At 38.9% G+C, this 22,673-nt stretch overlaps 2 protein-coding genes across 10 annotated transcripts in view; one reads left to right on the top strand and one right to left on the bottom strand.

Moving 5' to 3' along the window:
* The window catches only part of rs1a (retinoschisin 1a), a 203,723-nt gene that overhangs the window by 123,978 nt on the left and 57,072 nt on the right, over window positions 1–22,673 (bottom strand). Inside the window, exons 6-7 of one of the 5 annotated variants that reach the window (XR_006313126.1) lie at window positions 11,850–11,959; window positions 9,290–9,367 (exon numbers count right to left, since the gene is read on the bottom strand). The exons of 1 other annotated variant lie outside the window; for it this stretch is intronic. Coding sequence is in view for 1 of the 4 variants with exons in the window: in XM_043700481.1 (XP_043556416.1) it covers window positions 11,912–11,959 (48 nt within the window). In the remaining 3 variants the exon portion in view is untranslated. Of the gene's footprint in view, window positions 1–9,289; window positions 9,368–11,848; window positions 11,960–18,116; window positions 18,183–18,299; window positions 18,521–22,673 lie in introns of those variants that run through there. 3 more of the 5 variants (XR_006313124.1, XR_006313125.1, XM_043700481.1) reach the window with 3 other exon arrangements.
* The window catches only part of cdkl5 (cyclin-dependent kinase-like 5), a 156,360-nt gene that overhangs the window by 89,173 nt on the left and 44,514 nt on the right, over window positions 1–22,673 (top strand). For all 5 annotated transcript variants that reach the window (XM_043700477.1, XM_043700475.1, XM_043700476.1 and 2 more), the window contains exons 8-11: window positions 5,425–5,515; window positions 9,288–9,477; window positions 19,337–19,417; window positions 19,674–19,822. In XM_043700477.1, the coding sequence (XP_043556412.1) occupies window positions 5,425–5,515; window positions 9,288–9,477; window positions 19,337–19,417; window positions 19,674–19,822 (511 nt within the window). The remainder of the gene's footprint in view (window positions 1–5,424; window positions 5,516–9,287; window positions 9,478–19,336; window positions 19,418–19,673; window positions 19,823–22,673) is intronic.

Below are 22,673 nucleotides of genomic sequence, written 5' to 3'. Positions count from 1 at the left end.
CCAACAATGAGAAACTTTAATTATGAGGATAGATTGAGAAGGTTGGCATTATTCTCCCTGCAGAGAAGAAGGCTGAGACGAGATTTGATTGAGGTTTTCAAAATCATGAACAGATAGCATTGATGAAGAGTCACACAGAAAAGGGCATAGCTTTAAAGTGATGTATAATGTCAATCTGCCCAGCCTTTTCTCTTAGCATTCATTCATAATGCAAATTGCAACAACTTGTGATGTGTGTAGAAAGTTGGATATAGAGGGTATAGATTCTTGTCAAAATCCAGTTGAAGACTTGGTAAGTTTCCAACATCCTCACTGTTGGATACCCATATAGCTAAGGGAAGAGAGAGGAAGAGTGCAACGAATAGTCATTAAACTTATTGAGAAAATTTCACAGCAGCAGTCATCCCCGGAAATTCATGCAGTGCTGGAACAGAGTGGTAATTAAAGTTAATTTTGCGTATTTCTATTTAGAGCATACATTTTTGCTGACCGCTGTCCAAAACAAATATTGAATTTTATTGCATAACTTGCACTCTGATATTTTAATGCTCTTCCTTTCTTGCATTCTCCTGAAGAATTGAGTGTTTGGAGGTTCTGACTCCATGAAAACCGGAATCTTTTGTTTCCACAACCAAGTGACCAGGAATTGAACCTGAAAGCTGTTTGTCTGTTGGATTGGTCTATTTTCTGATTAAACTTATACAGACATTAGGAAACTCATAACTTTGCGGTTCAAATCAAAGTAGAGATTAAAATTATTAACCATGACATTACTTGAATTAACACACCCCATCCAGCATAAATATTCTTATAATCCCACCTGGTGGTACAATTCACAATGTCAGATCCCAGATTTAGTTTTTTTTTTAACTTGTTTAATTATTTAATGTGGTGTTCTAATCCCTGAGGCATATTCACAGATGGCAGATTTTCTTTAAGAAGAGAACATGGGTTCATTACACAAGAACGCTTTCTAAATATAAAAGATAGAAAGATCTCAAAACATACAGGAGAACAAAGTTTTAATTTGTTTCCCAGTACTACCCTCTATGGAGACTCCAGCCCAAGCATATTACACCCCAGCTCAACTCTTTAGGTTTCTTCTTAAATGACTCCTGACAGTTTTTCTTTCCACTGTGGAGACTATTTGATGAGACTTTTCCAAATCTGCAGAAATGGATTGTTCACAAGTTTCAGCCTAAACTTTGTTCTAATAACTTGTAGATTTCTAACCAAGCTCTCCTGGTTTCAAAGGTTCCCAAACTAAATCCTTCTGCTGAGGTGATTTGTTTGCTGAAATGCCCTGAATCCTCCCTGGAGAGAAATTAAACTTGATTACAAACTCATCCTGCTGCATACTCAACTAAATTCAAAAGATTCTTCTGAACTGAAAACAAATCAAATACCTCCGCATGTTTATCTCACCTGTCACAGGCCCAGCAATATAGACATCTTTCCATGAGCACCACAAGTATCTATACTCACTTCCTTTCTAATGGGGGACAATTGGATTAGTTGGCTGGACTGTGGTGTGGAGGGATGACCGTAGCATGTTCAATTCCTGTACTGGCTAAAGTTAACATGAATGTCCCTTCTCAACCTCCCTCCTTGCCTGAGGTGACCCTCAAGTTGAACTACTGCTTCATGGTCCTCTGGGACTATGGCAATGTTACTATTACTTTTTACTTTGGTAACAAATACAGCATTTGTGGAAGGACTCACTGACATTTTGTTAAAGAAAAATATTCTCGTAGAAATAATCAATAACTATCTTGCCTCTTTTGAAATCCTGAACTCAAAAAATGATATTAATGTATAGAAAATGTATACCTTTCATCACAGTGTAGATTGCTTTCTTTTATTTTTCATTTTTTTCACTTCGATCCTGTATCTTTTTTTGCCTGATCAATTTGTCTCTTTGTGCTGCCTTTGGTATCAGGTGCATTTGGCCAACCCATTCTGCAAACTTCTCCATAGCAAATATTTGTGATCTGGCGAAGTAAAAGTATGTGAATTCCTTGCTACATGTTTCTCTTACAAGTGCCTATTTTAGTTTTATCCAATTTTGATGTAATTGTTTTGATGCCTTCAGGGTGATATCAGTGCTATCGATAACTTTCAGTTTAATTTCAGACTACAGATAGCAAATGTATGATTCATGTTTTATTGGAGTTTAATTAAACTTTTTGAGTTAGAGCAGAAACCTTAAATCTCCATGTCTGTCAATTTTCCAGTTCCTCAGATGCTGCCCGACCTGCTGTGCTTTTCCAGCACCACTCTGATCTAAACTCTGGTTTCCAGCATCTGCAGTCCTCACTTTTGCCTGGCCCTAATCTTACTCTAGTCATTCTTTTATTCCTGATACACCTATAGAAAGTTTGTGTTTTCCTTGGTCCTACCTGCCAAAGTCTTCTCATGTGCCCTCCTGGCTCTTCTTAGCTCTCACTTTCTGTCTTTCCTGGCTAACTTGTAGCTGTCAAGCATCCTAACTGAGCCTTCATGTCTCATCCTAACATAAGCCGCCGCCTTTCTTTTGACAAGAGATTCAACTTCTTGAGTTAACCATGGCTCCCTTGCTCGACAACTTCCCCCTCTCCCTGACAGATGCATACTTATCAAGGGCCTGCAGTGGCTGTTCCTTGAATAAGCTCCACATTTCAATTGTGCCCATCCCCTGCAGTTTCCTTCCCCATCCTATGCATCCTAAATCTTGCCTAATCGCATCATAATTGTTTTCTCCCAGCTATAACTCTTGCCCCATGTTATATACTTATCCCTTTCCTAAAGTAAACCCAACTGAATGGTAGTCACTATCACCAAAGTGCTCACCTACCTCCAAATCTAACACCTGACTTGGTTCATTACCCAGTACCAAACCCAATGTGACCTCACCCCTTGTTGGCCTATCTACATATTGTGTCAGAAAACCCGCCTGCACACATTGGACAAAAACTAACCTATCTAAAGTACTCGGATTACAATTTTTCCAGTCAATGTTTGGAAAATTTAAGTCCCCTGTAACAACTATCCAGTTACTCTTGCTCCTATCTAGAATTATCTTTACTATCTTTTTCTCTACATCTCTGGAACTATTCGGGGGCCTATAGAAAACTCCCAACGGGGTGACCTCTCCTTTCCTTTTCTAACCTCAGCCCATACTACCTCAGTAGATGAGTCCTCAAATGTCCTTTCTGCCACTGTAATACTGTCTTGACCAACAATGCCACACCTCTCCCTCTTTTCTCCTCATCTCTCTTCTTACTGAAACATCTAAATCCTGGAACCTGAACCATCATTCCTGTCCCTGCTCTATCCATGTCTCCGAAATGGCCACATCATCGAAGTCCCAATTACCAACCGATGCTGCAAGTTCACCCACCTTATTCTGGATGCTATTGGTGTTGAAGTAGACACTTGATGTAGTGACTTTGGAGGCAGTTCAGAGCAGGTTCACTAGTTTGACCCAAGAGATGAGGGGCTTGTCGTATGAAGAGAAATCAAACAGTTTAGGCCTCTACTATCTGGAATTTAGATGAATGAGGGGAGTACAAATTGAGTATTCAAACTGATAAAAAGTACGGATAAAACAGACGTGGAGATGAGAGGTCATAGTGTTATGGTAAGGGGTAGCAAATTTAAAACAGAGTTGTGGAGAAACTACTACTTGCAAAGGTTGTGATTCTGTGGTATTCACTACTCTAGTATATGGTGGATGCTGGGACAATGAGTAAATTTAAGGAGCAATTAGACAGATTTTTAATTGATAATGGGTTGAAGAGTTTTAGGGAGAAGGCAGGAAAATGAAGGTGAGGATCATATCAGCCATGACCAAATGGCAGAGCAGGTTTGGTGAGCCAAATGCCCGAATTCTGCTCCATATCTTATGAGTTATGAATTAACTATCATTATTAATTTGTTCATTCTGCATGAAAGTATTAACCAATCAATCAGCACTCTCCTGTCATGCAGTAAAAATATTGTTTTTTTCTCCTTTGAATGGTATTGTTGGAAATTGTCCTGATGAATGCAAGATAAAAAGCCATGATAAAGATTTTTTTTATATTTTCAACAATTCATACTTGGGTTCCGTACCACAAAATAATGACACATAAACTGTGGTCATTCAAGTCTTTTAATTTGCTGCAAGTCTCATTCATTCATCAAATCCATGCTTGCTGATCAACTCTGGATCCTAATCCAACAATTTCTCAATTTTAGAATTCTCGTTTTAGTTTTCAGTTCTTCCCCTGGTTTTTGTCTTGAATATTTCTATCATCTTCTGTGCCCTGTAAACCATTAGAGCAGCATAGTGGCTCAGTAGTTAGCACTGCTGCTTCACAGAGCCAGGGACCCGAGTTCGATTTCAGCCTCGGGAAACTGTCTGTGTGGAGTTTGCGCATTCTCTCCATGTCTGTATGGGTTTCCTCTGGGTGCTCCGGTTTCCTCCCACAGTCCAAAGATTAGGTGAATTGGCCATGCTAAATTGCCCATAGTGTCCAGGGATGTGTAGGTTGGGGGCATTAGTTAGTGAAAAAAGCAGAGTAATAGTTAGGGGAATGAGTCTGGATGGGTTACTCTTCGGAGGGTCAGTGTGGACTTGTGGGTCAAATGGCCTGTTTCTACACTGTAGGGATTCTGTGATCTCAGTACTACTTTAATTCTGGCCTGATTTTATTTCTACTGCCTTTGGTGACATTGCTATCAACTGCCTTGGTTACAACTTTAAAATTCCCTCCCTAAATTTCCTTTTCACTGTAACTGTTCACCTTTAAGATGTAAAATCTATTTTCTGACCAACTTATGACCATCTGCTAGTTCCTCCTGTGATTTGGTGTCAAAAACATACATTGATGATGCTGTCATTCGGAGTCTGCTGTGTTTCAAGTGATTTATAAATGTGACTTGTTGATGTTGACACCTATGCATGCATAAAAATAAGATTTCTAACAAAATATGATTGCCAAAAATAAGTAAACAAGATAACTTCTATTGAAACTAATTTCACACAACTTTCCGTTCCTGTCCTGTTCATCTGTCTAATTTTATTGAAACCCTAAATAATCTTTTTTGGAAGAACAGTCTTTATATGAAGTCTTAGATATTTGATGTCTTAAAAATTGTATCTACATCATTTGGATGTTTTCGGATTACAGTAGAACCTCGATTATCGGAACAGGCGGGGAGTATTTTGTTCAGTTAATTGATTGTTCGGATAACCAGAAGCAAACGGTAATTTGAGTGCCAGTTATCCGAACATTTGTTGGTTATTTGGCTATGCACGCCATAATACCATTTAACTGATAACCGAAAGCTGAGTTGCCAATGCTGATTGTCCGGTACCTTGAGATTTTGTTCAGATAATTGATGTTTGGATAATCGAGATTGTACATAACATGCTCACATTTGTGGCTTCTTATAATACAGGATTTGCTCGGAATTTATCAGAGGGCAGCAATGCAAATTACACAGAATATGTGGCCACTAGGTGGTATCGTTCACCTGAGCTGCTACTTGGGTAAGTCATTGAGCTACTTGACAGTCGTCAATTGGAAGATTATTGTAAAATAGCAAATTACTTCAGCGGACTGTTAAAAATGAGCTAAGCACACATTGGAATGACATAACATAACTGAATTATTCATGATAAATCGAATATTTTAGTAATTTATTCTGTCCCAAGTTTATGAGATTGGTGTTCTTTATAAATACATGAACGCAACACCGGAAAATAACTTATTTGCAGGACATCTTCTCCTATTTTGCACTGCCAGTGGATAACTTCTAAAAATAAGACCAGAAAAAAATGGAATAATAGAGAATTTGTTTAACATTTTCTGAAAATCTAGATGCAGTATTTTAGCTGTTACAATTTGAAACCCATTGAAATCTTTCTGTAATTGGGTGATCATAGGATCCCTATTGTGTGGAAACAGGCCCTCTGGCCCAACAAGTCCACACCGACCCTCCGAAGAACATCCCACCTAGACCCATTCCCCTAACTAATACATCTAGCCTATACATTCTTGAACACTATGGGCAATTTAGCATGGCCAATTGACCTAACCTGCACATCTTTGGACTGTGGGAAGAAACCAGAGCACAAGGAGGAAACTCACGCAGGCACAGGGAGAATGTGCAAACTCCACACAGACAGACGCCTGAGGGTGGAATCGAACCTAAGGCTCTGGTGCTGTGAGGCAGCAGTGCTAACCACTGAGCCACCATGCCACCCAAGTGATAGATAACAAGTGAGATTTTGTATTTGAAGTTCATTCGAGCTAAGGACTGTAACACATAAGAATTGAGAGTGATGTCAAAATTGATTTGAGCCTTAACTGATTAGTAAATTGAAAGTTTTTGTACTCTTCGTATAATACCATTATGCTGTTCACTAATCCTGATTCAGGATTTTTTTTGTATCCAGTGATATACATTACTGTCAAAATTGAGATAATGTAGTCACAGAGATTTCTAATGCCTGGTTTGGCGTATGAAGAGTGTTGACCAATAAACAAAGATTGAAAATAAATCTAGCACTGTTGCACTATTGTAACTAAGTACTCGAATTTTTCATATTCATAAAGACTTCTCTTTCAATCATGAACTGCAGCATGTGGGTAATACCTAATGCTCTTTAGATAAATGTTTCTGACGTGTTTTGTCTGCTTGTTTGGGTTTGTTGCTGACACTGTCCGCCAATTTCTCAGAAATGACTGCCAGACTACTCTGACCTCTTGGCATCATAGTAGCCCACAAAACCACTCCCACACTAAAATAGCAGCCAGTGAACATGAAAGACCCTATACAGACAACAAGCAAAGCTAATGTAATTTACAAAATACCTTGCAAGAACTGTAACAAACACTACATTGGACGAACAGGCAGAAAACTAGCCTGAACACAATGAGCCACATAAAGCTATGACCCACTCTCACGAGTATCCTTACACACAGATGAGGAAGACACCACTTCAACTGGGACAACACATCCATCCTCGAACAAGCCAAACAGAGACATGCATGACAATTCCTAGAAGCATGGCACTCCAACTGGAATGTTATCAACAAATACACAGACTTAGATTCCATTTACCACCCCCTTAGAAACAGAACATGAAATAACTTCAATCAAAGGAAACCTAAACACATAAATAGAAAGCAGGCCATACCACCAGTGCTTCATCTGGAGGCTCACTGGTGATGTTACCTAGTATTGTGACGAAAACGTCTGAAAACAAACCTTCCAGCTCAGCAAGCAAACCTCCATCCAGTTTACTTTCATACTGGATTTAATGGCATGTTTGGACCACCATTTCCTGATGTCAGAGATCTAATATAGCAAACTGAAAATTCTAAACTACCTTCTCAGGTTTTCCAAAAATTCCATTAAAGTGAAAAGGTATTCCTCCTTAGGAGTGCATTGAAGTCATGCAATTAGTCCTTTTATAATTGAGAGTTATTCACATACCTTAGACCCTGCAAAAGTCAAATATTTGAGGGCAGTTTTTTGGAATGAAATTCAAAGTGTCAACGTGGACTTTTACCTGGGAATATTATTCATGCATTGATGCGTGTTCTTGACTTGAGCCTAAATGAACTCCAGCAAAGACCATCACAATGTAATGTAGTAAACCTACACTTAAAAATCCCTTTTTTAATTCTCTAACCTTTATAACGTTAGAAAATGTTGCTTCAATGGATATTTTTGATAATGTTATATATAATAACATTACAAACGTTGTTTTATCCAGTGCTATATAAATATATACTGGAACAAATTAATTGCAACAATTTGTGTTCAAATCGTTTGAAATCAATTTTGATTATTTGAATCGCTGAGCAATTTGTCCCAATACTCGGCTTTTCCTGGTTGCAATTTGTCTTTACTGGTCATCCAGTAAGTCCTCACTTAACGTTGACTGACTTTAATGTGAGAAATGTTAAACTAATTACTAAAGTAGCTGCAGTATAACTGTTGAATGTTGTCAGTTTCAATATAATGTTGTTTTCTACACTTTCTTAGCTCAGACCCTCGAGCCAGTTCTTGCAACTGTCTTCGTCCATTGTGAAAATGGATAGCTATGCTTTTTTTAAAAAAAATTCTCTTTGATGAGAGCTTTGTGCTTAAATATCACCATCGTCTTAAATTTTGTCATTACCCAAACAAGATTGATAGTGAGCCATGTATTTTTGTGGCCAGTTGACTTTACGAGGACCTATGTTTCTCTACAGTCTCAGAGATGGTGTTGTTTGCTGGCATTTTGAAGTTCATCCTGTATACTCATTGCATGTCTTGCCTATTTTCCAGTGCAGGACAACTGTTGCACTTGTTCTTGATGTCAGATGACAAAACAGTGGAATTGATTGTTTTCATCATTGATTCAGGTGCCAGATGCTGTGAAGTGTTTTTTTTGATGGAGTACTAAATTATATCTTTTCAAGGTTTAATCCCTGAAAATGTAGGGTGGAGGACTTTGAGATGTATGAAAAATAGTTTTTTTATGCCAAAATTTAGGGGATAAACTTGTACACAAGTATATATGATATATGGAAGCATGATGATAATATGCAAGGACACAGTTCATTTCAAATAAAAGTAGGTCATGTTGTTGTCATTTCGGTGATTTGACTGCATCTTACATTTTTTGATTGCAAAAGTCTATCGACGTGAATGTTGAGATGCATAACATTTATTCTTCTATGTTAAGCGGCAACTAGGGATGGGCAACAAATGCTAGATCAGCAAGCAATGCCCACATCTCTTGAGTAATAAAGGAAGTGTGTTTTTATTTACCTATTTAAGCACAACCACGGTTGCTTGCCAGGATTTAATCAAGTTCAATGAATATAAGATTTTGAAATAAGTGGAAATCAGTATGCAGTATGGCTTAGCTGACCAATGTTTTCATGCTGTTGTAAATTTTATTGTAACTGTATGAGACAGAGTGGTGGAGAGATATTTCACTGTTGCATTGACACTTCTTGTTGCTGTCAGACATAGTTAATTGCCCAAAGGTCTAACTTTATATAGCATGAAAATACCTTTTCTAATAAGTACAAAATGTATAATTAATAATGGTACTTGCTTATGAATTGAAGTAATTACATGTACTAGGTTCAAGAGTTTTGTCTTGCAGATATTTTACAATGTTTGTCATCTTTATATCCACACCCCTATTCTCTCATAGTACCCCCCAAAATGGGGTCTGAATCAAGTTATCTGGTAAAATATGTTAAGACAAACATAATTCTTTGTATGTTTTGTTTTTCTTCTCTTTTTTTTCGTAGAGCTCCATATGGAAAGGCTGTTGATATGTGGTCTGTGGGTTGCATTCTTGGAGAACTAAGTGATGGACAGCCACTTTTTCCTGGAGAAAGTGAAATAGATCAGCTTTACACAATTCAGAGAGTATTGGGACCACTACCACCTGAGCAGATGAAGCTCTTTTATAGTAATCCTCGTTTTCACGGCCTACGGGTATGGTGTTTTAAAAAAAACTTCAAGTTGAGGAAAGGATCACAATGCACTCCGATTTCTCCTATACAAATATTGAAATAAATATATCTCGCAAAACAATCTACATTGTTCTGATCAAATATTTCAAATTCAAAGTAAATTATAAGTTCGATATAATTAGATGGGGCAAATTGAGCGTGTAAATTTTCAGTAACAGGTTTGTCACTGTAGTGATTGTAATGAGGTCAGTGAGGTGGACCTCATAGAATGAATTCCCTGAGTGGGGCAGTTAATCTGTTGCAATCAGGGAGCCCTGGCTGATAGGTGTAAACTGGAGTGTCTGAAATCTCGTTCAGTCTGAGAGCTGGCTTGTGGAAGCTGGACCAGTGTCAGGGACCTTCCACATATAAATAAAGGGTGAGTTGGTGATGGGGTACTGGTCTCTTGGAGTTATTTCAATGGCTGCTAGAACAAAACATGTCCCTGAACAAATTTGTTCGCAATGATCATGTTTGATGTGGGGTAAGCATTTCTGGCATCATGCCATTATTTGGGAAGCTGGACCCACTTGATCCTGCTGTCAAAGACAAGGCCTAAAATATGGAAAGAATGCATTTTTTTTCCAGGCAAATTACTTTGCAGATGAAAAGCAACGAGTAATTCTCCTGACAGCTTGTGATCTTTGGCTTTTCTGTTATCAGGAGCCTAATTTTCCCTGACGCACCAGATACTAAACCTTTCAAGAGTTGCTGGATTTAGTTAAGGAATACTATGACCCCAAGTCTCCCTCTAATTCTGAATGCTATCAGTTCTGAGTCCCAAATGCACTTCAACCAGGCACGATAACTGCCTTTGTCATTGGAAAAGGCTTTGTAGTTTTCAGCAACTTGGAGATAGTGAGGATGCAGATTCTGGAAAAGTGAGAGTCGATAAAATGTGAAGCTGGAAAAAGTCCAGCAGGTCAAGCAACATCAGTGGAGCGGGGAGTCAACGTTGCAGATTGGAACCTTTCAAATGTAGCAAGTCGAGCCTGATATTGCAGGATATTCAGATGGAAGTGGACACTCTCACCTGACCAACTGAGCTTTGGGTAAAACAACCTGAGTGGAGGCAATTGCAGAGCCTCACTCAGGGCATATCCTGAACATGGGGACTCTAGGTCAGCCCAGAGCAAAAACCCAAAACAAAACCAAGCCTTGGCCAAACGGGTAACATTTTCTTCAGGTCTGGGCCAGCAAGCCATTATAGTTGCTGCCAGGATGCGGATTCGAAATCGCAAAAGAGTCCCACTAGATGTAAATTGAGTATCAGAACTCATCGGCCAGTACCTAGGAGAATGCACATCTTGGAAAGTCTGCCTACATCTGGTTTATAGCAGTTAAATTGCATAGCAACATCCAAATCCGAACCGAATGGAATAATCATTTGGTTAAATGATTACTTGTTTCTAATGGGAGTTGATAACAGTGCAGCCGTTTCAATGATTGCAGAACCTTCAATAAAGTTTTCAATAAAAGTCACTCTGGACTCCAACCCTTAAGTTTGTGTTAGACCTCCACTAGACTGAGAACCTATATTGGGGAACCTTTACAGATGAAGGTTCAGTTCTGGTCTGTTATGAGAGGTAGCTGGTTCATTTACCAGTAATTGTTGTAAAGGCTTCAGCCCAAGCTTGCTGGGACGAAATTGGTTGAGAAAGATTCACCGAGATTGGCTCAACATTTTTCAATTAGAAAATGGCTGTCTGAATCAAGTCGGAAGGTTGTCGCAAAGCTAGTCCTTTTTTTTTCTAAAATCTGTTACTTGGTTCAAGGTTACTCTGTCCTTGATTTTTTTTTTCAGAGGGGTAATAAACCAGACCAGGCTCCGATCAGACTGGTTTGGTACAGAGATGAAAAGGATTTTGAGAAGCCTTTTGATATGTAAACAGATCAGACTTCAGGCCAAAATGTTCATGTTTTAGGCGTGACCTGTAGAATGAAAGAGGAGTGATCAGCTCTCTAGCTGAGCAGTTTAGTTCAGTCCAGAACTGGTGAGGAGTTCAACAATGAGCTGTGTGAATACTCTTTCTTCTGCCCTTCTAACTTCAACCTGTAAGCATCTGACCCTTTTTTTTGTACTGTGTTTTAAAAGGGGTTTGTTTATTGGGACTGTTGTATATATTCGGAACAGCATAATTAAGTCTAGTTTGGAGAGACTGAGTTCTGTAGGTGTTCTTTAATCTGTTCTTCGTGTTTCATTGTGTAATTTTGTGAATAGATTTTTTTTGTCTGTTTTAAACCTGGTAGTCAACCTCGCTAACTTAATCTGGAAACAAATTGCAAAGTTATGGTCTGTGCTGCCTGCGTATGAATGTTTTGAGTGGTCTGGCCTAGTCCATAACCATTTAATACCTGGAAGTTTTTCATGAAGGTCTGGGGTCTATCCAAGGAGCCAAGGTCACTTTGCATGTTGATCAGGAAGCAATTCCATGATTCTGTAAAGCCTGTCCAGTGCCATTTACCTTACGGGCAAAAGTAGAGACAGAAATCAGAAGGCTGGAAAGTGAAGGAATCATCGAATCAGTCCAGTTTGCAGAATGGGCAGCACCTGAACTACCGATTATGAAGCCCGACAGGTCAGTTCACCTTTGTGGGGATTTTAAATAAACAGTAAGCCACTTTTTGCAGTGGATAAATACCCAAGCCCTCGCATAGAGGATTTATACACAAAACTGGTGGGGGTGGGTGTGCGCTATCCTTCAAGAAGCTGGATGTGAACCACATGTAGTTACGGTTAGATGAGGATTCCCAGAAGTCTGCTACAATTAATACCCATAAGGGTTTATACCCATATACTAAGTATGTATAATTACAAGTTGGAATATTGCCTAGGAGGCCAAATAGCAAATACAGATCCGTTGAGCCAATGGTTTTAAATTTTCTGGACACACTTCCAGTCACAGCTGACAATATCAGTCTTTGGTCGCAGAATGATCTGATCCTGGCAAAACTGAAACAGCTGGGGATGATGGGGAAACCAAAGGGATGTCACACCCAGAGCTGAAATCTTTTTGGATCTGGAGAGACCAGATCACATTAGAGGACGGCATATTATTATGGGAAGCAAGAATTATCATCCTGCGCAAAGGTCGTCACCAGATACTGGCTGAACACCAGGGTTCTGCATTGGTTGGTCAGTGCCCAGAGTGCCAACCAGGACAAAACTTACTGCCAGCAGCTTCCCCACATTCGCCAGGTAAACCCTGGACTCTCTTATGTGTCTAAAATGCAGGTCCTTTAATGGGCTGAATGTTCTTGGTCAATTTGGATGCCACTCAAAGTGGTTGGGATATGCATAAAATTAATTTATCATATATAAAGATGGCGATAGAAAAACTGTGCGGCTTTTTTGCAAAGCACTGATTCCCAGAAGTGTTGGTCACAGATAATGGGCCATTTGAGTATAATCCTAAAGTTGAATGGCATTCTGCATCAAAGGACAGCTCCATACTGTCAATCATCCAATGGTCCAAACTTTGAAGGCACACTTAAAGCCTACAGCTTCACTGATACCAAACTGTCCTATTGTCAATTTGATTATAGGACCACCCCTCATGCAACTGCAGGGATTAGCAGAGTTCCTAATGAAGAGAAAGCTCCATACCAAATTAAATCTGATCTTCCCAGACTTGGAGGAGGGGAGTTGTGGGTGGTGATGGCATCAGGAACATCAGTGCCTGACACAAGACTCCACTAAGTGAGAGAAATAGTTTATTTCAGGAGAATTTTGCATAGGAACCATGAAAACAGTATGAGTAAGAGACAAAGGTCAGGTCCAGTGACTTATAAAGTTCATGTAGGTGTGATAGTCCTTAAACGGGGTGGGGGCAAAACGTGCCTGGCTCCTCGGAACAGTCAGAAATTCTGATGGAACCCATAGATTCGCCCTCTCCAAGTGTTGAAGAGACCTTCATATCTGAAATGGATGTGGCACATGTTGCTGCCTTGGTGTCTTTGCTGCCTGAAGAAGAAAATGAATTTCTTCTAAGGTGTTCTGGATGCAAGAGGAAAGCTCCTGTGTAAAATGCCACCTGCATCCAAGGCAGAGTTGGAAGAACCAGACCCATGCTAAAACACGCTGGGAGAAGCTGCAAGAAAAATAATCGGCTTATGTTCTCTGATTCAGAGGGGGGGGGGGTGGAATGTTATTATTGTAATGAGGTCAGCCTATGGAGTATGGGTTCCCTGATTGGAATAGACTAACAGCCCCACTCAGGGAGCCCTGGCTGACAGATCTGATGATTCTGTTCACTCAGCTGGCTCTGAGGAAGCTGGATCAATGTCAGGAACTCTCCAAATGTAAATAAAGGGTGACTTGGTGACAAGATAATGCCCTCTATGGAGTTATTTCAGTCACAGTTTTTTATGGGTTATTAGAAATTTTACTTAATAACATTAAGTATGACTTGAATAGAGTGCTGGGAGTTTTGGTGAGTTGAGGAAATTTCTTTCTGAAAGTCAAAATTGGTTGTATTTATCAGTTAAACATTTAACTGAAAGTTACGGTTTAATTTCAGTGAACCAAGAAAGAATATAGAAATTATCGACTGTGTAGCAACAAGTAGATTAATTAAGGAATCTGGTTTGAACTTTTTTTTCTGTCATGGGCTCAGCTAGCTCATTAGTTTTAGAACATATAGATATGACATCTCAGTCTGACTTACCATGGGAATGTTGCTTAAATAGAGAGCTGGGGGTGGGGTGAGTTGGAATGAGATTTTTTTAAGAACTTGTTAATGGTTTAGGAATTGGTCCTTAGGTATACAAATTACATGTACAAGAGAAGGAGCTAATTGGTGAGCAAGGGGAGTAATTATATGTTCTACTCTCTAATTTTTAATTTATAGTAGATATAAATTAAAAATAAGCTTAAGCTGTGGCACGGCACCTCAGCCAAATGGAATATTCATTGTGTGGTATGTTTGAAGACATGGACACTTTACCAGCTCTGGGTGTACATATTTGCAGGAAGTGTCAATGGTTGCAGAAGTTGAGCTCTGGGGTTTAGAGCTTGAGCAATGGTTTACTGTGGTGTATCTGTAAGATAAAGAGTGATGGATAATGGATAAGGTGCTTAGGGAGTTGATGACATTCAGGATAAGGACATTCACCCAGATAGGCAATTAGTAACCACTTACCAGAGACTCACTGAACTGCTTGCTCCTTTCAATATAGTAGGTCAGATGTATTCCTGTCAGTTTCAATGAATCTAGCTCTGTATCTGACTGCCTATTTTGGGTTGTTGTATCAGCTCACCTCCCCTCACCTGCTCTTGGTGATGCCACCTGTCTTGGGTCTTCTTTGTGTGTGTCCCTACAAAGTGTTCAGAAAGGAGGTGAAGGGGCAAATAAGGTAAGCAAAGATGGATTTTGAAAAGAGTTTGGTAGCTCACAAAAAGGGAAGTCCCAAAATCTTGTGTCGGCAACTAAATGGCAAAATGAATGGTAAAAGGGAGTAGAGCTGGTTAGAGACTAACAATTGTGAGATATTAAATGAATACTGTGTGCCTCTGTTTACCAGTGACCCAGGCAAGGAAGAACAAGCAGGAAATTCACTCATTAGAAGTGTTCTAAATTGATAAGAGGTATTGAATGGATTGTCTGTACTTAAAGTTGACAAGGCACTTCGGACAGCATAAGATGCGAAAGGAAGTGAGTGGAGTCTGGGGTAATGCCAGTAGATTGGAGAAACATTATGCCCTTTTCAAAAAAGAAATTGTAATGATAAGCCTGACAATTACAGGTAACCAGTTTCACTTGGGTGGAGAAAACTCTGGAAACAATAGGTCAAGACAGAATTAATAGTTACATAGACAAATGTAGTCTAATTAAGAACCAGCATTGCTTTTTCAATGAAAATCATGTTTTACTAACTTGATGCAACTTCTGAAGAGTAGTAGAGGGTTTGATGAGGGTAATGCTTCTGATATGGTGTACATGGATTTCCAGAAGGTATTCAATAAAGTGCCACACGATAGACTTGAGTAAAGTTATAACTCATTGAATAAAAGGTAAGTTCACAACGTGAATACAAAATTGGCTGATCAATAAGATACAGGGCTTGAGGAACATTTGCAGTTGAGTTCTCCAGGATTTGGTATCTGGACCTTTGCTTTTCCTGAGATATATTAATGATCTAGACGTTGCTTTACAAGGGAAACTTTCCAAGTTGGAAGTATTGTAAGCTAAGAGGTGAATCATGCAGAACTTGATAGACTAGATTGGGTTGGGATATCTGGTCGGCATGGGCGGGTTGGACCGAGGGGTCTGTTTCCATGCTGTACATCTCTATGACTCTAAGTGTGAGATGCAAGAAACTTGGAAAAACAGTGTAAAGTAAAGGGTGCAAACTCTTAAGGGAATGCAGATGTGGAGAGAGACCTTGTGTAATTGTGCATTTGTCATGAAAGGTGGCAGGATGGTTGGAAAAATAGTTAATAAAGTAAATAATATTCTGGGCTTTAAGTAATAAAAGATCATAAAGTATAGGAGAGACACGGTGGTTAGCACTGCTGCCTCACCGTGCCAGAGATCTAGGTACAATTCCATCTTCCAGTAACTGTCTGTCTGTGTGGAATTTGCTCAAGTCTCCCCGTGTCTGTGTAGGTTTCCTCCGGGTGCTCCTGTTTCCTCCCACAATCCAAAGATGTGCAGTTTAAGTGAATTGGCTATGCTAGATTGCTCATAGTATCCAGGGATGTGCAGGTTAAGTGGAATAGCCATGGGAAATGAAGGATTATAGGGATAGGGTAGGAGTGCAAGTGTGGGTAGGATGCTGTTTGGAGTATTGGTGTAAACTTGATGGAGTGAATGGCCTGCTTCCATTTTGTATGGATTCTAGGAGTCTTAAGCTATTTTGCTGAACTTGTATAAAACAGTATACAACAATCCAGATGAGGACTAGCTGTTGTTATGAGGCACACTTGGGCAAGCATATAAATGCATTGCAGAAACATTTTACAAGAACGATGTTAAGGATGACAAACTTCAGGGTATGAGTATAGTTGGGAGCAATGGATACTGTTTTCCCTCTGAGTAAAGGCTAATTGTCAAATTTGAGGGGTCTGGACAGGGTAGATTGGGAGAAAATGTAAAACAATTGAGAATGATCAGGCAACAGATTTAAAGTAATCTGCAAGGAAGCAAATGAGGTTAAAACTTTTCTTTTTCTCAGTCTGGAATGCAGGGCTAGCAGTGAGGTGGAGGCTGATTCAAACAAAGCATCAAAGAGGGTATTAGATGATTTTTTAAAAAATATAAACAATTTGTAGGGATGTAAGGAAAAAGCAGGAGAATGGCACTAATTCACAATGCTTATTCAGAAAGCAGGTGCAGAAACAATGGAGCAAATAGCCACCTTCTGCACCATAGCAATAATGAGATTTTTTTAAAAATGATGTGTCGTTAATCAATTTTTTGAAATCTGTTAATCTTAGTTTTAATTGAACTTTATTTGATACATTTGCTGCATCTATCTCCAAGTTTTTGTTGTGATTCGTTCTGTTTTTGTCATCATCCTAAAATATTCTGCCACGCAAACTTCAATCATTTATGGTGAAGAGCAGCAGATGTTTTTTTGAAGTGTTTTATCACAAAAGTCAGTTTTGAAAATAAACTTTATGTGCAACTATGTGGCTGTTACAATGCATTGCAACTAAAGTCCTATCAGATTTCATAAGTTAAATAACAGGAAGAACACTTGACCTGTGAGCACAGTACAAAATTATAGGTTTATTAAATATTTTGGTGTCTTCCAATGTGCATCATAAATGTCCAGCACTACAATTTGATGATTCCAGCCAATGGTATCACTGGGCAAGTCAGATCCCAAAGTCAAATCGGGTTTGATAGATCATTGGACATTACGGAGTAATTTAGCAGTGCCAATCCACCTAATTTACACATCTTTGGAATTTGGGGGAAACCAGAGCACCCGGAGGAAACCCACACAGACACAGGGAGAATATGCATATTTCACACAGACAAACAGTGGAGGGTGGAATCATACCCGAGTTCTTGGCGCTGTGAGGAAGCAGTGCTAACCACTGAACTATCATGCCGCAATTTCAACTTGCTGCCTTTACTAGTTTTTTATCCTTTGTAAACTGCAGAGGAAGTTTTACTTGCACTTTGAGTTTGTGGGCATTGTTCTGAAGATCTTAGTGTTCAGAGTCGTAACAATTTGAAGACTGTATACAAGCTTGGAAACACCATATACAAGAAAGATATTTCTGCTGAAGTGACTGGATCCCCTGAACTGAACTAATCTTGCTTGTACTGAATGGATCTGTGAAAACACTATTCTTCTGCACTGAAGTCAAGACAAAACTAACAACTAAGTTGTATTTACGCTTCCTGTCATAAACCAAACAGTATGAAAGTTTATCCATTAAAGCCACAAGGATTCTCCTAGATACTTTTGCCATGTCTTCTCCCAATTGATGCATGACTTTCTGACTTGCTTTGTTTAAAAAAATATTCACTCATCTGAACAAATTCCTTCTGCCTCTTTCCTTAGGAAAGGAGAATGAGGTTGCTTAAAAAAAAAACATAAAAAGTATAAAAACAAAGATATTGTGTTAAATGTTGATAAATTTGAGAACATGTAGAGGCGATTTATTAGAATAGTTTCAGAGATGGGGGGCTTGAGTTTTGTAGAAACAGTAGAGAAGCTGTTATTTGCTTCCTGAAAGAAAAGATTAAGGGGATATGTAATAAAAGTTTTCAAAATTATAAAGTGTTTTAAAAGAATAGGGAGTGTAAACTTTGTTCTTTCAAAAGGATAATGAGAAAAAAAGCTTACATAATTCAGTGTGTTGCTGTGATCTGGAATTCATTTCTGTAGAAGGCTGTTTCAATAGTAGTTTTAAAAGTGGATATATATTTGAGCAGGAACAATTTGCAGGAGTGCAGAGAAAGATCTGGGTTGAACTGGATAGTATTCTCGGCTCCAGTCGTCTAAAAGCACTGCGCAGTTATTCTACTGCAGGTCCAACAGTCAGATTTATTCGGTGGCTGTGCATTCTGTAAAGTAAAACAAGCCAAATTTGCAACAGCCCATGAACCTGGCTGATGACTCACCAGTGATCACATGATTCACCTCTGAAAGGTGCAATGTTCCAGCATAACACAGACCAATTATAATACATAATATTTTTATAATACATGACACATTTATAATCCACAATAAATGGCTCTTTCAAAGAGCTGACCCAGTCGCAATAGTCTATTGGCGCTTCCTGTATTGATTGCAAAAATACATTCCACACAAATGTGTTTTTTCAGCAGCAGCTCCCATCCACGCAAACACCAACATCACTGTCAACTTGGAAAAGTGCTACCCAATGAGACTTGTTTACAGACAGTCCATTAGTAAAATGTTTTGGTAAATATGGTGAGCATATCTATCTTTGATCAGAATAACTTGCCTGATGTGGTCCAGTGATCATCTGAATTAAGCAGCTGTGCAAGGTGTTTCCATAAAATGATTTTGAGTGTGAACTAGAATTCAAAAACTGAAGTATCTTTCATTCTTTAGCAAAGCAAAAAAGTCTTTTGAAAAATTAGAGTGGCTTGCCAATTGTATTAGTTTGAGACTAAAGTTTACTCTCTGCACAAATTTTGCATGAATGTGTTAAAAACTAACCCTATAAAATACATTTTTTAAATTGATTCATTAATTGCAACTCTATTCAGTGTTAGCAGATGTCTTGTATAAGATACTTTTCCCATTTTTTAAAAAGAATGAATGCATTAGGATATTTAAATATAATTTGAAATGCATTTTTGACTTTTGAGTATTCCTTGCTCAAATATGATCAGTGAACCCTTTGCTTCCAGTTCCCTGCTGTAAACCACCCTCAGACTCTGGACAGAAGATACCTGGGCGTTATTAGTGGAGTTATGTTGGACCTTATGAAGGTATGAAAGCTTTGAAACATTGGCAGAATAATTTTGAGGAATATGATTATTTCAGTTTTGTTTCTTGTTTTTTTTGCTTTACTAATGATTCTGGAGTTACATCACCTGTTTTGAAAGTCTCTTGTAAGTGGCTTCCATTTTTCAATTAAAATCAAACAAATTGCACCCTGAGGTATGGAGCGTAGACAGAAACAAACTACTTCTAAGGTGCAGTTGTGTGGATTAACTTGTATTATCATTTTTTTTCTGTTTGAAGAACTTGCTGAAGCTAAATCCATCTGAAAGATACCTCACAGAACAATGCTTAAATCACACTGTGTTCCAGACTCAGAGGCTGTTGGACAAATCTAGTGGCACTTCTCCAACACGGTTAACTAAAAGAAAACCTCATCATGCAGAAAACAGGTAAAACTAATATATGGCACTCGAAACTCCTCTTTTTATAGACAGACGATGGATATTCCTGCAAGGCAGTTGCCAACCTGTGCTTTGTTTCCCCAGTGTAGAGGATACCACATTGTGAGCAATTGCCACCCCTTTACTCTGAGACTATATCTCTGGTCTTCGATTATCCTATGACAGGAAACATCCTCTCAGAATTTACCCTGTCAAGCCCTTAAGGATCCTATACATTTCTGTAAGATCACATCTCATTCTTCTGAACGTCAGTGAGTAGATTGCCTTTGTTCATAAGGCTGTCCCTCGATACTCAGGATCATCCTAGTGAATATTCTCTTAACTGCCTCCAATGAAATGATATCTTTTAAATAAGGGTGTTCAAAACTACTCACGGTACTTCAAATATGATCTCACCAGCACCTTGTATAGTTGCATGAAGATTTCCTTACTCTTCTACACTAACCCTCTTGAAATAAGGGCCAACATCTGTTAACTTTCCTGATTACTTGCTGCATCTATGTGCTAGTTTTCTTTGTTTTGGGTACAAGTGTCCCAAGTCCCTTTTTGTGTTGCAGCTTTCTGCAGTTTCTCTCCATTTAAATAATATTCTGTTCTTTTATCTCCCTTCTGAAACTTTGTACTTACCCCACATTATACCAAATATTTGCCCACAACTGTCAATATTTCTCTGAAAATATTTCCCTTTTACAACCTGCCTTTACATCTATTTTTGTGTCATCTGAAAATTTGGCTACAGTGCATTCATTTCCATCCTCCAGGTCATTATGTATTGTAAACAGTTGAGGTCCCAGCACTGACCCTTTTGGAACCTTTCTTGTCACAGGTTGCCAACCTGAAAAAACCTCTTATCCCACTTGCTGTTCCCTGCCCAATTGCTAATTCTCTATTCATGCCAATATGCTATCTCCAACACAGTGGGCTCTTGTGTTATGGTTTATCCTTTTGTGATGTACCTTGCTGAACACCTTTTGGAATGCCAAATACCCCATGTATCTACTGGTTCTCCTCTATCCAGTCTGGTTGAGATTTCGTCAAAAATCTCTAAAATTCATCAGAAACGATTGCCCTTTTATAAAACCATGCTAATTTAGATTAGGATTTTCCACATTTTCTGCTATTATTTTCTTAATTGAGTCCAACAATATAGATTAGGCTAGTTGGCCTATCGTTACCAGCTGTTTACTTTCCTCACTTTTTGAACAGGGATGTTACCTTGATAGTTTTCCAGTCCTCCGGTACTTCTCTTGAATCCAAAGATATTTATCTAATTACAGCCAGTGCGTCAATTATCTTTGGAGCTACTTTTAGGATCCTAGGATGTAAGCCATCTAGGCTAGAGGTCTTATCTGCCTTTAAAGTAGTATTAGACAAACTATAGTGATGAGTTACTTAATTCCTCCTCTGTACTCTTTAGTTTGAAGTATCTTAGAATCATGGAATCCCTAAATTTTTGATCCCCTTGTAACCATGTATCCATAATGGATATGAGATCACAGTCATGTATCTTGATATGCCCCATTAGTTCATCAGCCTTATTCCGAATGCTTCGTGCATTAGGATACAATTCACTACACTTTCATAGTTCTTTGACTCAATATGATATGCTGTCCCTTGTATTTTCTGGTAACAATCATCCCTATCAATAACCTGCAATCCTACTGCCTCCTTTATCTGTTGAGTTTCTGACTTTCCATGCAACTGAATCTCCTTGCCTCTCCAGGCATGCGCGCACTATTTAGTTTAAAACCATATCTGCAGTCCTAGTTGTGCAATTCATCAGGACTCTGGTCCCAGCATGACTTAAATGGAGCCCTTTCCATCAGAACAGCCCCTTCTTTCCCCAGCACTGGTGCCAGAATCTCATGAATTTGAACCCATTTCTCTCAATCTTTGAGCCATGTATTTTCCAGTTTAATCTTGTTGGCCCTGTGCCAATTAGCTCATGGCTGTGGTCGTAACCCAGACATTACTATCTTTTTGGGTCTGCTTTCTAATTCGGCCCTAGCTGCTGATATTCTCTCTGTGAAATATGTTGCCTTGTTCTGCCTTTGCCATTGTTACCTGTGTGGATCACAGCAATTGGATCTTTCCCCTCTACTCCCAAGTTCCTCTGCAGCCCAGATGAGACATCCTGAATCCAGACATCAGGGAGGCAACACAGCCATTGGGACTCTCAATCCTCGCCACAAAGAATATGTCTGTTCCCCTGACAATACTGTTATCTCTCCTTCCTGACCACTCATGGATGCCATAGTTCATCAGTCTGATAACACCTAGTAGCTAAATAGCCTGATCTGTGATTGGTACAGTGAGAAACCTTCAGATCTCTGGAACAGCAGTTTGTGTATCTCGCTTTCTGCCGTAAAAATATCCAAGACCTGAACAAAGCCAGTTATTTTGTCCCACCAGCTACTGTAACCTGTTGCTCTTAATCAGCATTTCCTATGAAGAAATGAAGGAAGTTGGCAAAAAGAGATTGAAGAACAGAAACTCCTAGCAAATTAGATGTTCATCTCAGTGATCCCTGTAGTCTGCTGTTGAATTCTGTTTTTCAGTTTTCTTTTCCCTCTCCTCCAGAATTTTATTTTTGTTTGTCTATATGTCTCTGGATTTTAAAACCGGGTTAGAGTTTTAACAGTAAAGCCATATGTGAACAGTTCATAGCTGTTTACATATGATCAGATTATAACAAACAGTAATTTTTGTTAAATACAGTAAATTGGTCAAGGATTTTTGTTCACTTAATTCCAACAGACTTATTGCATGCTTTGATAAACACAGAAGAATTGGTCAATCGGCCCTTTGAGCCTGCTGTACCACTCAAAGTAATGTTCAT

Source organism: Chiloscyllium plagiosum, chromosome 12 (genome assembly GCF_004010195.1).
Source record: "Chiloscyllium plagiosum isolate BGI_BamShark_2017 chromosome 12, ASM401019v2, whole genome shotgun sequence".
Lineage (NCBI taxonomy): Eukaryota > Metazoa > Chordata > Chondrichthyes > Orectolobiformes > Hemiscylliidae > Chiloscyllium > Chiloscyllium plagiosum.
Note: the sequence above shows the minus strand (reverse complement) of the source record. Positions and strands in the feature narration are given on the sequence as shown.